The following is a 16,684-nucleotide window of genomic DNA, read 5'->3' as shown; positions in this document are numbered from 1 at the left end:
AAGGAGGGATGTCTGGGTAGCTGCAGGTCTTTCCAGCACTCTTGAAGACCAGGGCTGTTCTAGATGTCTCTGTTTTGTGGCCCATGTCTCCCCTCCTCCAAGCACTGGGCTGGGAAGACGCCAACTCAACTGAATTTTGATGAATACTCCTCCCCACTCCCTCCAAGCAGCAGAAGAAAAAGGAGCTGGAGGACAACATGAAATCAAGTGTACATTTTAAAAATCGTTTAATGGAACATAAACTCCTTTAGAAAAACATTCAGCTAGGTGATAACACCCATAGAAAAAAACACCAATTTTGTGTTTATCTTTTTTAATTTGGCATTTGTTATTTGCATTTATATTAAAGCAAAGTGCATCTTTTCTTTATTTTTCTTGTTTATACACATTGCACAATACATAAATAATGATGCTTATAAAACGTCTTTATATTTACAAGTAATAATATATTTATATATAACATAAAATACATTTTTTTCTTTAATAAATCTCAGGGTTTTTTTTCAGGAGTCCTTTCTCTCTCAAAGCACTACAATGCTAAATTTCCAATGAGAATGCTTCTCTTGTTCATTTAAACCTTTGTAGTTAGAAAAATAGCTTATGTTAAAGTCTAAACATGCTCATTGAGCTAAGAACAGTGTCAAAGTATCATACGAGTGTATGAGTTGTAGAAGAAATGAAAGAAGAGTTAGGTGTCAGCCTAGGATGGTACCTTGGGTTATGACGGACCAAATCCTTCTTGGAGGGAAGGGGACTGCTAAGCATGTCCCTCCCAGGGACGTCCCCGCTTGCTGGCCCAATAGCAGAGCTCAACACACAGGCTGGGAGCAGGGAGTGCTGAGCTGGTTTTCTAAGTCCGGGAAAAACCTGATGTCACCAGGGCAGGCAGGGGAGAGGCTGAGGGGAGAGGGCACTGGGTGAGCAATACTGTGAGGGGGCTGCCCCGGCAGCCCTTAGGAAGCCCATTTCAGGGAGATCCAGGAGCAGATGGCCAAAAAAGAAAGACCTACAATGGCAGGGGCTGACGGGAAGGGAATAAGACAAGGATGAAAACAATTGATTCTGGTTCAGCCACTAGCAGGCTTGCTGCTCAGAAGCCTGTGGACAGGCCCGTGTCCTTGATGAGGGAGAGGAGGGGCAGGGGCTTTCCTAGGCTGGGGACACAGCCGTGCTTCCTGGCAGCTGCTGGGACCCCTGCCGCCCAGGTACTGCCTCTGCCCCACTGAGCATGTCCAAGGAGCACGAGAGACACGGCTTGGGACTGCAAACCTCTCTGCTGGGGACATTCGTAAGAGACACAAAACAAAGCACATCGTCTCCCCATTTGCTGCTCCTGCACACGCGTGCACACACTCGTAGCCTCACACTCACACACACACACACTCCTGACAAGTGAAATGATGACCGCCCCCCTTCATACGCTGCATTTGGTGGTGCTTGGATTTCTGCTTCCCCTCTTCCTATCAAGGTGTCCTGCCGATCATACCCACCCCCTCTTCCAAAAAACCCCCAACAATTCTTTTCATAAGCTATTTCTCAAAGAGCGAAACAAAACAGAACACAAACGAGGACGAGAAGAAGAAAACCAACCAGCCAACCAACAAACAAACAAAAAACGACCAAAGAGTTTGCATGAAAAGCAAGCACTCAGGAGGAAAATATTAGCAGCAAAGTAGTTTGAAGTGTGGCCTGCTCAGCTCACGCTCTGTCCCCTCCACACGCGGCTACCGGCTGTTGAAGATGACCTCTAGCCAGCACGGGCAGCTGCTGATGAACTGGCGGGTGTAGCACTGGCCCCAGCCCTTCACAAAGCTGATCTGCACGGTAAAGCCCGTCCACGGCTGCTGCATAAACTCGTGGTCATTGGGCCGCTGCAGGCTGTACGCCTTCTCGTAGTCGAAAGCCTTGATGGAGAAACCGGGGAACACCTTGTGTACCAACAGCGTCCTGGAGTCCGGGTTGTCCAGTGTGGCGGACTTGATGAAGATGGGGTAACTGCTACGGTTGTACACCCACACGCCATCCACCTCCCGCGTCAGCTGGATGCCACAGCCGATTTTGCTCCGCACCTTCTGCACCAGCTGACTCTTGTTGTCCGAATTGAGCTGTCCGAGGCAAAAGCCATTCCCCTGAGGTAGATCATAGAAGATATCCAGAGAGGGCTCCTGGACACAGTAGAGCCTCCCCACTCTCGTCTTCTCCTCCCAGTATGCCACCACGCACCAGTGTGACCGATCCCCAGGCTCCAGAAGAAGTTGGGAATCTAGAAAACACAATGGCAGAGAGGGTTGGTGGGGACAGGCATTGGTGACTACTAGAATGAAGACACCCCCCACCCCGGTCACCGGCTCATCTCTCAGGACGAGACAGAAAGAAGGAGGCGGTGAGGATAGTCCTGCACTTGCCCAGGCTCTTACAGCCCTTTGACCAGGACCCTGCCTTTCTTTAAGCATAGGAAGCGCTGGGGGCTGCTTCTCTCCAGGCCCCTGCCTGTCAGGAGTCCAGTACACCAGCACCTGTGTCCACCTGGCCAACAAAGCCTCTTCTCTGCAGAGCACAGACGCAAAGGCACCCTTAGTAACTTGGGTGGTCCAGTTTTAGGGCCGCAAAAAGCCTCAGCAACATACTGGAGTTACAGATCTTTCAACTGGATGGAACCTTGAAGGCCAGCTCCTCCAGCCCCTTGTCATCCTGATGAGAAAACCAGGACCCAGACAGCCTGCTGCTGGAGTACCAGGGGATGACACAGCCAGAGCTAGAACCCAGGTGTCTAGACTCTGGGGCCACCTATGTGACGGTCTCTGGGTGCCTGTTACCCAGCTCTCAAATCAGTACCGTGGTCATGAGGGACCTCTTTATCTGGTAAAAATAAAAATGAGAGTGGCTTGGGACAAAAACGTCTATATTCCTGATAGTAAAACAAGTCTCAGTGTGTCAGCAGCAGCCCTGTACACAAAGGGTGAATTCATGTCAAAATGCCAAATCACAACGTGCAGACCGGTATTAACCCAGGCTACCTTAACAAAGCTTCCTACAGCCCAGACAGAAGATTATGTGTCTCAAATAGATGTGTTCCCCTTCTCTGCCGGCACCCCCGTCGCCATGGGTGCCCCCCTCTCCCCTCCTTCCACAGAAGCATCCGGAGCCTGCAGGGCGCCCTGCTCCGCCCTCATCCCTCCCCTGCAGGCCCCGCCCCGCTTCCCTACACAGGGCTCTTCCCACAGGCAGCCTGGGGGCCGGGGTGATTCTGGTAAGGTAATTTTCCTCAACAGGCGCTTGGAGGACTTTAAAAGGGGGGTCACACGCACGGAAAGGGAGCCCCGGTGGCGGGCATTCTGACTCCTCCTTAAGCAGGAGCCAGCGGGCAGGCCTCAGACTTGGGACCATAAATCTCCCCAGCCCAGCCAGACTGCAGGAACGCTGTGGTTTGTGGCAGCAGGGTGGAGACCGGAAGTCTTGTATTTGTTAACAAAAATGGGGACAGCAGAGGGGGGGAAAGCAGAGAGGGAAAGCAGAGGGGAAGGGCCCCATGTCGGTCAAGCCCTTGCCCTCGCTCCCTGCAGCCCCAGCTCCTCCCTCTCGGGAGCCTGGGGGGCACAAAGCAGGGGTTGAGTGTGAGATGTGTTTTGGTGTGGCCTTTGTATTCTGGAGTAACTGGGTTCAGAGTGAACGATGATGCGTTGCACCCTGCGGGGGGTCGACGGCGGAGGATGGGGCCGCATCCTGCTGCCCCAGCAGGCTGTGTAACTGGGGCAGCCCAGGACACCAACTCGCTCCAACTTTTCAGGCGTGTTAGGACCTGGGAACCCATTGGCTCCATTCAGTTGTTTTTTTTTTTAAGTAGCAGCCAGCGTTGGATGGAGGTGCCCATCAGTAAGGCCGTACAAACGTGCACACTGCGGCCTGCTGAGGCAGCCACACACACACACACCCTGAGCGGCGGTTCCCTACAGACGACCCCAGCTGGCCTTCCCAAATGCCTGCCCCAACAGCTCCACAAAAAGGGGACACTGAGGTCTCATTCCTTTCCCTCAACCCCCACCCCACTGAAAATCAACACCAGAAAACTGGCCGGTCACCGCCCCCCACTTATCTAGGAAGTCCAGTGGGTGTGCAAGACTGTGTCCATCATGTCAGTGTGTACGAGTGTGTGTTATATATGTTTCCGTGTGCACATACGTACTGGAACATATGGAAAACAAGACAGGGACAGGGAGAAGGTGACTCATCAGACATTTACTTGTTTCTGCAAAGTATCCATCAACTGCTAATAAACTTGTGAGCACTGGCAATCTTTGAACTTTCTTGCTGAGGGAGCTCAGCTCTGAAGGCTACACCAAAGACCCGAACGCCCATGGAGGGAAGGACACATTGGCATCACGTGTGAAGCGGGGCAGAAAGCCCTCTTCTGGGAGGCACAGGACATCCACCCTTTTGGTGGGGAGGAGGGTGTTTTGAAACACAAGAAGCTTTAGCTTATTTTCCCAATTCAGGACAACAAACCTGGCCTGGAAAGGAAGACTCAGGGAGTCGCTGGGAAGGAGGTGGGAGGGAGCGAGGATGGGAGACCTCAGCAGAGCCTCACAATGCTTTGTTTCATGCCGCCAGGACCCATGAAACCGGGCACCAGCCAACAGGAGGAGGAGGGGGAGGAGGAAGGGAGTGAGTGGAGTATGGACCTGAGATCGAGGTGCCCCCATGCCAGGCCTGTTAGCCACCTCGACAAAGGGTGGGAGCCTTGTCTGCCAAGGGCGGGGGCGTCTGGGGGCAGAGGAAGCTGGGCGGGGACTGGAGCCTTGAGACCTGTAGCCGGAGGGGGAAGTATCAGGGGGGTTTCTGGTTCATCTGTGCAGCCCGCCAGCAATTTGCTGCCAGACACCCCCTGGAAAAAGCCCTTTTCTGCTGAGGTTAATGGCCCAGCCCAGAAAAACTGCAGTGCGTGGCTGTCAGCAGTGCGTGGAGGTCGTGAATGCCTCTGTGTTTGAACAAGGCCCCTGAAGTCCATTCGGTGCCCTAACCCACCGCAGGGAGACTCCTGCCTGCTCCTCCCTCGCTTGTCCCCTCCGGCTCCCCCACCAGCAGCCTCTGCCCTCCCGTTAGGACAGCTCCAGTCTCCTCCTGCCCGGCCTATTTCTAAGCACACACACAAAAACAGGCTTTCCAGCAAAACCATTCGACAACAGCAAAGGCCCTTCCAACACACACCCTTGTGTGAACATCACACCTTCTGGGGACCCCGCACGACACCTCCCATTGCCAGTACAGAGATTCCCCTCTTTGCCCTGAATTCCCCGCCATTTGGGCTCATTTCTGGGAAATGCTCAGCTTCATCTTCACAGAAACACACTTCCCTGAATCGGGCCCACAGCCCGCACAGTCGACCCACAAAGGTCTGTGTGGACGCTCTGCTCCCAGGGACTTCCCGGGCCACGTGTCGAGGGGCTGGGAAGTTCAATCAGTACAAGGACTAAGGAAGAGCCTTGGCCTCTCTCGCTGATATTTAACCTCCAAAGGCAAAACTCACAGTCCTTTGTTAACTTCCCTCAGCTTTATAACCTTTTCCGGTATTTTCCATAAACTTCTCCCCCTCCCCAGAAAACTGTACAGGGGCTTGTTTTAAAAGAGTATGTGTTCATTTTAAAGCATCCAAAAGAAAAGCTGTGCTGTAAAAAGCTCACTAATCAGATGCCTGCTCACAATTTTTTCTTTTTATTACAGTGTAGGGAATTTTTGGAGCAACACCAGAAAAATGCTGAATCTGCCTAAAATTCCTTTAAGGTGTTCCCCCACCTCCACCTTCCCCATTTCCCTTAAAGCATAAAATCCTCCCTTTAAAGGGGGAGGTGGGTGTTGAGAAGGGAGAGGACTTCAGCCTCTGTTTGCGCTCCAATTGGGGAAGACCACTTAGCAAGGAGCTCCCTGACTCTCACAAAGAGTTATTTAATTACCCGGCTCATGAATGAACAGACCAGACCCTTCCAGGAGACCAGAGGCTCATGAATGAACCTCACACCCCAGGTCTCAATGGCACAGGGTGACCGGGCCTCAAGGCCACATTTTAGGTTAAGTAAGGAACTTTCCCCTTCTTAATTTTTTTTTTGAGACGGACCCTTGCTCTGTCGCCCAGGCTGGAGTGCGGTGGTGCAATCTCGGCTCACTGCCAGCTCCACCTCCCAGGTTCACGCCATTCTCTTGCCTCAGCCTCCTGAGTAGCTGGGACTACAGGCGCCCGCCACCACGCCCAGCTAATTTTTTGTATTTTTAGTAGAGATGAGGTTTCACCATGTTAGCTAAGATGGTCTCGATCTCCTGACCTCGTGATCCACCCGCCTTGGCCTCCCAAAGTGCTGGGATTACAGGTGTGAGCCACCGCACCCGGCCCCCTTCTTAAATTTTTAATTTGAAGGCGTCAGGAGAAGAAAAATGGGGGGAGGGAGGAAAGGCCTTGTTCAGTGCCTCAGCAATACCATTTCTGGTCTCCACCTGAAGGCAGAGGGCAGAGAGGCAGAGCAGCTCCAAGAACAGCCATGGGGTTCTGAGAACACGGGCAGGCATGGAAGAGAGGCTATACTGGGCCTGACTGGGCCCAGACACACAAAGGAGGTGCTTGTGGGGAGGGGGTTCCCAAGATTCCATTTAGGAACAAGGACAAGCTTGGGGAAAAAAGCCAGTAGAGACATGAACCCCATCAGCTGACACTCCATGGTTAAATGTGTCCAATTGCCAGAGTACTGGGAGCTGGGGTCAAAGGTGGGTGAGGAGGGGTCTCCACCAGCTCTCATCTCTGTGAGGCACTTGGATAATGAAGTAATATTCCTCTGCCAAAGTCCTTACAGGGCCACGGGCTTATGAGCTCCCTCCCTCTATGGTCCAACAGAGCAGAAGGCTGAGGACGGAGAAGTTGGGGAGGAAGAGCGTCTGGGCAGGCGTGGCCGCCTCCTGCAGGCCTCCCTCTGCCAATCAGGGGCAAACGAAGGGCAGAAATGTGGACATAACTTGCACCTGGCAACCTGGGAGCGCAAACATCACCACGCCTCGCCAACGCCAGGTCCAGGGTCCTTCTGTCCTCAGGACCCAGGCGCCGCCAACGGTTGCCTCATCCTGTCTCTCCCTCCATATCAGACATCTCAAAGGTTAACAGCACCCATTCCCTGCTCCCAACCCTGTCAGGAAATTGGCTGTTCTGATATCAACAAGCCCTCTTCAGGCACAAGCCTGAGATAAAAAGGGACTCCAGTGCCAATCTATCCCATCTATTCTCACCCCAAATCATCATAATTCACAAGGACCCTTGCTGGTCTCTTGTTTTCTAGGCAAATCCCCCCCGCAGCAACCCCACCAAATAGAGACCTGTAAAACTTGCTGAGACATCTGGGCTCACTTTAAGACCCGGGGCCGTCTCTAATCCACCACGCTCACAGCCTCATCCAGAAGAGGAAATAGGACCCCAGAGCTCCCTCAGACTCCTCAGGAAACACAGACAATGCTGGGGTTTAGAGCGAGTTCCTCATGGAGGAAACAAACCAAAATGTTTCAGGTAAACTCTGAGTTACTCAGAAAATGCTGGCGCCCAACCCATCTCCACCACCCCACGCTCCTTCCCCAAACAGATCAGAGGATGAATCCTGGCTGGTGGAAGGTTGACCTGAGAACAATGGGTTTTTTTTTTTTTCATGTTTTGCAACATCTCTAGTGAAGTGAGATGGCTGGACTTGGGGGTGGGCAAGGGGTGCCACAGGGTCTCCTTCAAAGGCCAGGCAGCTCTCTGGTTCCTGGGCCCAGTAGGCTTCGTTTCCACCCCTCAGGGATTTCTAGCCATGGCAGAACCCCTGCCCCTGTGCCAACCCCAGAGGTGAGCTGACCAGCTACAGACTCAGACACACCAACCTCGCATGCAGCCTTGGGGTAACTTCAGCTCATCCCTAAAACAGGGCTCCCCCAAGGCCAGTCTCATAAGGTTGCTGTACCAATTCGATGCAAAAATGATTGAGGCCAGTTGAGGAGAGTGCTGCACACACGCTGGTCTCATCTCTGAGGCTCCTGGGTTCTCCAGCTGCTCAGAAAATGCCCACCAGTCTTCCCAATTGTCTCCACAGCCCCACACCCCATGGGAGGACAGTTCTGGGCCAATGCCTATACTTAATAAGCATTTACTTTGCATAGGCTGTGTTCTCTAAGTGGCTCATGACAGCAACCCTCTGAGGCTGCATACTATCACCAGTCTCTTCAAAAAGGGAGTAGTGGGGGTGAAGCACAAGTCACTGGCTTGTGCGGAGCTATACTTCAAGCCCAGAATATTGCCTGGTGTGAGCTGTGGACACAGGCCTCTAAAGCCGCCAAGCCCCACTGTTCCTCTCCAAAGTGTCCTTCAGAACACACTTTGGAAATGCTGCACCAGCTTTTCGAGCTGAGCATGGGGTGCAACTCCCCTGCAGCAAGAAGTGGGGGGTGAAATGGCTTTTTTGCCAGCAAGCTGCTCTGTGACCTTGGCCAAGTGGCTTGCCCTCTCAGGGTCTCAGTTTGACCTGTCCATAAATAATGTAAAAAAGGGACAAGGGAAGATGGCCCCATGGGCCCCCTTCTGGCCTTCATGGTCTCTGGCTGCACGCTGATTCTCAGTATTAAACAACACTGGTTCCATTTATTTTTACAACCTTCCAGAGAGTAAGAAAACCACTTTGAGGAGCAGGGTACATTTTTGCATTTAATTTGCAACAATAAAACAAAATCAAATCAAAAGGGAAAGGAGGTTTTCAGTCAGGCTTTGCTGTGTCCACCTCTAAACCAACTTTTTGTTTTTTAATTTCAAATAGTCAGAAATGAGTTTTTACTCTGTCTTACTATTCATCACCCTCAAGAGACGGTGGGCCCCCAGGAGAGGATCTCTTTTATCACTGTCATCCTTCCACTGTCTGCCCAGGCTTGGTTCCCTGAAGTTTCTCCTCCCATCACCGCCCTCAATGCCACCTCTCCCAAGCCTACATATTTGGCAGATCTTGCTGGTCTAGAACACTAATTAGTGACTGTGTCCTTACAAATTACGTTAAATAATCAATTCCTGGAACTAAAATGTACTCCCTGGCTCCCCAAACTGGTCCCACGCCACCTCCCAAAACCCCCAAACATCTGAGTCTGAAGCCCCCCACCTGGGGATAAATGCTCTGAAGAGCGTTTATCTTGCCATGGAGAATGTAATTGAGGGTGGCACAGGGCAGGGGAGGAAAGCCACACAAATCAAAAGCTCTTGTCTGTCTCGCCAGCCAGGCTGACGCGGCTTCCTGTGCCCCAGCATTCAGCCATGCAAATTATAGCGTGTACCCAGCTGCCTGCAGCCACGGCTGTCTGAGGAGGCCTGCTCTGCCCAGGCTCCTCTGAGAGAGGCCTCAGAGGAAGGGTGGGGACTCCCGACCCAGCCAACTCCATTCATAATATTGACAGTAAAGGGCCTCTCTGGCTGCTGTTTAGTGTGCATGCAGCCGAATCATTTCTCAAGTTCGAATTTCCAGATACTTCCCCCCTCCATGGTGCACCAACCAGGTTCCCACTGTTACTCCCCAAGTAACTCAGAGCAGCTCTCTTCAGAAAGGGGGTTCCCATAGTAGCAGGCACAGAAGCCCTCAGCCCTGCATGGCATTGTCTGATCAGCTGCCTTCCCTCTGGGCATGACCCTGACACCCCCAGGAAGGTACAAGGGCTGGGACAAGCATGGAACAGAAAGTCTGTCATGTCCAAGAGAGACATCCAAGTCAAGTCTCTTACCTCACCCACCTACCCACCTGCCACCCTGAGAGTGTCAGGAGATTCCCCAAATTCCCTATCTGGATTCCCATCTGGGCAGTTGACACTGAATGCTGATTCTCTCTTTCTCTCTCTCTCTCTCTTTCTCTCTCTCTCTCTCTCACACACACACACACACACACGTTAAAGCATCATGAAAATTTTAATACAAACCACTGCATCATAAGCCAATTTTCTAAAAGGACAAAACCCCTAGAAGGACAGGACAGTTTTTCCCTGGTTTTGCAGGTGTGGGGGCTCTGTGCCTGCAAGAAACCAAGCTACTTTTGCCGTGGGCCTCGTTTGAATAAAGTCCCAGGGCACCAGGACCCCTAAGTCCTTGGAAGGTATCACAGGACCCAAAGGCAGACCCTGCCCTCTCCCACCCCATCCCCCACAGGTCCAACTCCACTCCAGTTTCTAGAGGGTAGGAAAGCTGTCTGAAGACGTGGAAAAATACAGTGAGAAACAAAAGTCCTTTTCATTCCTCCCCTCCCCCGGCTCCCCTTGTTCCATAACAATTATGAAAACTGTTGGATGGGATGGCATTTTGAACATTTACTGCATTCCAGCCAATAAATTCCAATGCAGGATCCGATGGAAAAGATCCCTCCTCTCCGGCAAGCTCCCTCCCTGTGCACTCCCAGCCCTCATTCCATCTCTCACTTTACAACCCAATACCAGGGCCTGGCCAGGCCAGGGCCGCACTGTACTTAGAGGGAAAAACAACAGTACGACAGCCTGGAGACAGCGTGCAGACTGGAAAAGTTAATCATTACTTCTGTCTGCCTCCGTAATCTAATCTCTCCCGCTTGGACACACTCACTGTTCAGCCATCCCAGCCCTTTCACCCCTGAAGCACCCAGGACCTCCTAGACCCGAGCCCCCACTCCCTCTGGCGGGCCCTCCCACTCCTAACCTCCAGTTAGGAGGTCAAGGGAATAAAAGAAGAATGAAAGGGTCCCCCACCCAGAAGCTGCTGTCACAAGGCCCTGGAGTCCAACACACACAGCCAGACGCTCTGTGCTGGGTGCCCCACCTTTCAGAGCCTCCAGGTCTCCCATAAACATGGGCTCCCATAAATGTGAGCTCCAAATCTGGCTGGCGACTGCAGCAGCCCAGCACTGCCCCTCCCCCACTGTGCAGGGACAGACTGCCCCCTCCCGCCTTTCGCACTCCCTCTGCCCCAGGATTCACCCTCAAGCCCACCCGCAGTCGGTAGGGCTCCCCCACCCCATGTGATCAGTGTGTGCCGACACACAAGTCAAGGAGGCTCTGCCGTTGGCGATGCCTTAAAACATTAAACACAGAATGACAGTGTAATTTAGCAATTCCACCTCTGGGTATATACCCAGAAGAACTGAAAGCGGGGACTCCTACGGTATTTGCGCATCCATGTTCACAGCAGCATTATTCACAATAGCCAAAAGGTAGAAGCAAGCCAAGTGTCCATCAAGCACTAAATCAACCAAACATGGGATATTCATACAATAAAATATTATTCAGCCTTAAAAAAGAAGGAAATTCTGACATACCCTACAGCATGGAGGAACCCTGAGGCCATTATGTTAAATAAGCCAATCACAAAAGCACAAACACTGTCTGATTCCACTATTCTATGAAGTACCTAGAGGAGGAGGCAAATTCATAGACAGAAAGGAGAATGGTGGGTGCCAAGTGCTGGGGGGAGGGGAGAAGGGAAGTTAGTGTTCCATGGGAACAGTTTCAGCTAGGGAAGATGAAAGTTCTGGAGGTGGACGGTGGGGATAACAGCACAATATGAATGTACTTAATGCCACAGAACTATACACTTAAAAATTGTTAATATGGTAAGTTTTATGTATATTTTACCACAATAAAAGAAAAGAAAAAAGGCCTCAGCTCTCTTAATGCTCTCCTTTGCACCCCCATAACCAGTCCTCGTAAGCATGGAGTTCCTGAATTGGGGATTCCACGGGTGGGACTGGGCTTCAGCAAAGATAGCGGCCCCCTGCAAATGTATACAAATTGTAGTATATCGTGCATTTTTCTGGACAGTCCTCAGTTTTCACCCATACTTGGAAGAGTTTGCAAGTCAAGAGACAGGAAGAACTACAATGTTTTTATTTTAGAATGGAAGAAGTCTTTGGCTTCCATAGGGATATCTCATCAATGGCAGGTCATTCCCACACCCCTCAAACCCAAGGGACAAAGATCACAGATCACTGAAGGGACTCGGCAGCCAAGCCCAAGCCCTTATTCTGCAGATGAGAAAACTGAGGCCCAGAACACAGAAATGGCTCCTGCAAGGCCATGTGGCCAGCCAGGGGCTGAGACACTCGGTCTCAACCCAGGAGGGCAGGCCAGTGTCTAGCGACAAAAAAGGTGGAGGATGCTGGCCCCGCCATTGTAATTCTCTCCCAGCCCCCTCCTGGGACTACAGCATCCTGGACACCCTGGGGAGAAGAGGAGGCTTTTGAACCTTTGCAGGCTCCATGATCCTGGGCTCTTCCCCAGGAAACAGCCCCCCAACGGGGTTTTGATTGTGTCCCCACTGAGCAGGAGATGGGGCCCATCTATTTGTAAGAACAGTATGGTGCACTCAGATCACACTGAGAACTAAGCTTTTAATTTTCCCTCTTGGTTATTGATTCATGAGGGGGTGGGGCAGGGCTGGCTCAGAGGCTGCAGTGGGGCTGACCAGGTCCCCAGGCCCAGCTCTTGATGACCCTCACTTAGCCTGCCGGGGAAGGAGACACTTAACAGCGTCATGAGGTGACTGGAAGGTGGGACAGGAGACAGGGACAATCATTTAATCTCCGAGTGAGCCACCCCAGAAAATGCAGACAGCCAATCTGCTAACGGCACAGTCATATCTTGGCGTCTTATTGTTTTTGTTCCGTTGAGTGACAGTCGCAGATCAAAACGTAAGAAAGCTATACTGAAATGAGCACACAGTTGCTGGCCTGGTTATCTGAGTTGTCTTCTGGCTGAAAGAAACTCCCAACTTTGCAAGATGAAACTGGAGTTGAGACCACATCTTCCCTTTCTGCTCTGATCAAACCTCCCAGCAAAAGCAGCGCTCCCCGCCTTTTCTTCCTGGGGCTCCACGGAGGAGCAAGAGTAATTCAATTAGTGAACTCCACACAGCTCGGAAGCCATCGCTTGGCCCCGGGGGAACAGACAGGGAAGGATGAACGTGAAAATGAAACACCCTGGTAACTGCATCTTAGATTATTTCATCCAAACCCAACCCCAGACAGGCCAGGGCCTCACACGCAGGGCTGACACCTCAGAAACGGGCTTAACTCTCAGATTTAAAATTAAAAAGCAACAGTTTCATCCCCTAGATGGTCTTCATGAGAATCAAGTCGTCTGGAGTTACAAAGGCAAAGTCACTCCTGGGCTTCGAAAACATCCCACTTCCCCTCTGGCTGTCAAGACATCAGATACTGTCTTTCCAGATGTTTCCCCACCCCTTGGCTGTGGTCCACTGAGGAGCCTGGCGCTAGGCTGGTCACTTCCACTCTGTGCTGTGCCCCAGGTACTACCAGGGTCTGGAGGGTGGATTATAACCACAGCTCCTGTTCTTCCTGCTGTCATCTTACAATCAGCAAGAAGAGGGGTGGGGAGGCGGGCTGGAACCAAAACCCGGGAGACCTGCCTCTGTTTCTGTTTATCCACAAGCTTTATCTCAATTCTCAACAGACCACACAACCACAGCAGAAGCAGAAGTAGATGACTCAAGAGCTCTGCCTACTCCAGGGGGCCCACCCCTGCACCTCCCTCACCTATGGCCTGGCTTCATGGAGGGACCAGGCTCTTCTGTCCTACAGAAGCTGCCCCGGCCTGCCTCCAGATGGAGGCAACTCATATTCAATCCCCCCTCTCCCCGGCTCCATCCCCATGGATTCAACATCACCTTCGGACAAGCCACTCCATCTGCCAATTCTTAACTCTATCGCGGCCCAGGAACTGGCCCTCTGCACAGCACATAGCCTGGCATATCATAGGTGTCAATACATATTTGCTCCATAAATGAATCACAGGGACACACTGGCTTCTTCCAAAGCAGCGGGCCCACCTAGCTTCACACTCAAGAGAGGGAGGCACATGTGAACCCACTCGAGAGGGGAGCACACCTTCTAAGCAGGAAGTCAGTCAGAAGGACCAAGTCCCTCTCCCGGACTCCCTGCGGAGGACGCAAGAGAGAAGCCCTGTTCTGCGCCAGGCCGAGAGCAGCGGCTGTAGCAGATGCTGCTGAAAGGTGTTTCCAAGGCAGGCGCCGGCCCGCCAACCTCTGCCGGCACACCACCTGCCCACAGCATTCTGCTTTGGCGTCCCGCTCTGTTTGGACAAGTTACCCCACCAAGTGTTCAACAATGCTTTTACACACCCCAGGGCCCTTGTTGTGTTATGAAAACAAAACAAAGCACGCTAAGGAAAAAGCTGGGAGGGTGGGGGTGAGCGTGAGTGGAGAATGGGCCAGCCACACACACAGGTCTCTTTCTTTCTGGTCTCTATCCTAAAGATGGTTCCTTGGCAGCACGGGGCCGGGGCAATGTCCCATGCCCTGTATCATTAGAACAATGACATCAACCAAGAGGGGATTTAGAAACCCAGAGACAAATAAATGGAACTGGACCTCACCTACACCACTGTAGGGCTGTGGCAAGCCCCCTCTCTGGGAGATGCTTCTAGGAGAACCGTATCACCCCTTCCTCCAAAGCACAGCACAGTTACTGGACACGGCTGTACCAGGGGAGCTCCGAGACCCATTTCCCCTCCACTCCTCAGTAGCACCCTAGAAACAGTCTCAGGAAAGTTACAGAACTCCTGCAGGATGAGGGGGACTCGGTGGCTTGAAAATACAAAGGCAGCCCTGAGTTCCCAGCGGCTAAATGCCAGGCACGTCTGCTAGGAAAAGGCAGTACCGGGGTGAGTAAAAAGGCTAAAGGCGTGAGTAAATTCTTACCTACCCCTCATCCAAAAAAAAAAAAAAAAAAAAACAATCTTTTTTTTGCAAGTTAAAACTGAGCTAATGACACTGGGTGGGGCTCAGTGTTGAGGACTCCGCAGCCAAACCAGAATTAGCTTCCAGCCAAGAGCTGCTTGGCCTTACCATTTGGGGAAGGAAGCTGAAAAAGTCATGAAAGATTCTTTAGTAAAATGGGAAATAAGGCTGCAGTTAACATTTCAACTGAAGGTGACCCTTCTGGTGAAATATTTTTTTTAATAATAAAAATAACATAAAGCTCTCAGCCTTTCTTAAAGAAAATGGCTGTGTACATGTTCTCGTGGGAGTGGAAGGGATGAAAAAAAAAACACAAAACAGAAAACAGGCTAGCCGTTTCTCAGCCACTACCTTTCACGAACCACTTTTTTCTGGAGTTCTTCTTAAAAAAGAGGTGACGCAATTTCCTGTCTTGTCCCAATATTTCCTGTTAACTTACAAGGTGAAAGTTATCGCCCTGTTTTAAATAACTGTCCTCAACACCGCTGAAAGTCCCTTTTCCCAGCCAGTGCCCATCCCGATTAAAACATGTCCCCATCTTAGAGTATAACTACGATCATTTTCTACACCTTTAAGAGTTGGCTTCAAAAGAAGCCTGTTTCTCTCTATGGCAGATACTGAATCTACAGGGGCAGCTTCCACGGGAATGGCGCTAGTAGCCCAGATCTCCAAGGTGAACCCACAGAGAGAAACAGAGAGGCTGGGGGGCAGCCGAGTCCCCCAAGTGAGCCAACAGGTTTAGGTAGAGTGGCCAGGATCAGGTGAGTGTTGCTTTCTTGGTGTGTTAACCACTAAATTGAGAACTGTGCCTCAGCAGTTAATAATATCTTCCTGCTGAAAATAGCCGGGAGAGGAAGCCTCTGTGTGACAGTAGGCAGGCGGCCAGCCTTGGGGCTAGCCATTCAATACTGAGCGAGAGGTGGTAGGGCCAGTGGTGACCTCCCAGCGGCTGTGCTTACAGTATCCTTTCACGAGGCTCCTGTGAAGGGAGGGCGCCCGGGCCAGTCACCTGCGGCCTCTGCAGCCCTAGAACTTGGGCAAGGACATCACAGGGACTGGGGTCTCCAGTGGCCCAGGAAGGGTCTGGATCGCCAGCTTTGGGAGCCAACCCTGGCACCATCCTTGTTCACAGTCACTAGGCTGGGCAGGCCAGGGGACCCCCGCGGCGTGAGAACAAGCATATTCACTTCCCCTGGCAGAAAAGTCAGGCCAGGAATCAAACCAGAGGGAACTTTCCTGTCTCTCATTTCTGGAACCCACGAAGAAAAACGGAAGGTCGAAAGATCAACACAGATGTGTCTGCTTGCTCAGGTAACACACAGCAGAAGGCCAGGCCTGGTTGCTCACGCCTATAATCCAGCGCTTTGGGCGGCCAGGTTGGGCGGATCACTTGAGGTTAGGAGTTCGAGACCAGTTTGGCCAACATGGTGAAACCCCCCTTCTACTAGAAAAAAATTAGCCAGGCATGGTGTTGCACACCTGTAATCCCAGCTGCTAGGAAGGCTGAAGCATGAGAATGGCTTGAATCCGGGAGGTGGAGGTTGCAGTGAGCCGAGATCACGCCATGCACTCTAGCCGGGGTGACAGAGTGACACTCTATCTCAAAACGCACACACACACACACACACACACACACACACACACACACACACACACACACACCCCAGAGATCTCAGGCAGGCTACCAGCCTTGCTCCCTGGCCCATCAATGTACTTTCCATGTGACCTCAGGGCTGCCACCAAAACAAATGTCTACCATCATCAGGTCCCGGGCAACTAACAGAAGTCTCTCCAATGTTACTCTCCACAATCATTGTTCCTTATAGATTATCCAAATATCTGCATGTATTTAAAACCTTCCGCTGGCCATTTTTTTGGTCAAAACTGTGGTAAAATACACATACATTCAGAGAA

General features: G+C 51.6%; 1 protein-coding gene across 3 annotated transcripts in view; it reads right to left on the bottom strand.

Annotated features, from left to right (window-relative positions):
• Positions 1–203: 203 nt before the first annotated feature.
• Positions 204–16,684, bottom strand: part of SMAD7 (SMAD family member 7) — a 30,820-nt gene continuing 14,339 nt past the window's right edge. For all 3 annotated transcript variants that reach the window (XM_025365682.1, XM_025365681.1, XM_025365684.1), the window contains exon 4: positions 204–2,263. In XM_025365682.1, the coding sequence (XP_025221467.1) occupies positions 1,725–2,263 (539 nt within the window). In that variant the 3' untranslated portion in view covers positions 204–1,724. The remainder of the gene's footprint in view (positions 2,264–16,684) is intronic.

This window comes from Theropithecus gelada, chromosome 18 (assembly GCF_003255815.1).
Source record: "Theropithecus gelada isolate Dixy chromosome 18, Tgel_1.0, whole genome shotgun sequence".
In the NCBI taxonomy this organism is placed as follows: Eukaryota; Metazoa; Chordata; class Mammalia; order Primates; family Cercopithecidae; genus Theropithecus; species Theropithecus gelada.
Note: the sequence above shows the minus strand (reverse complement) of the source record. Positions and strands in the feature narration are given on the sequence as shown.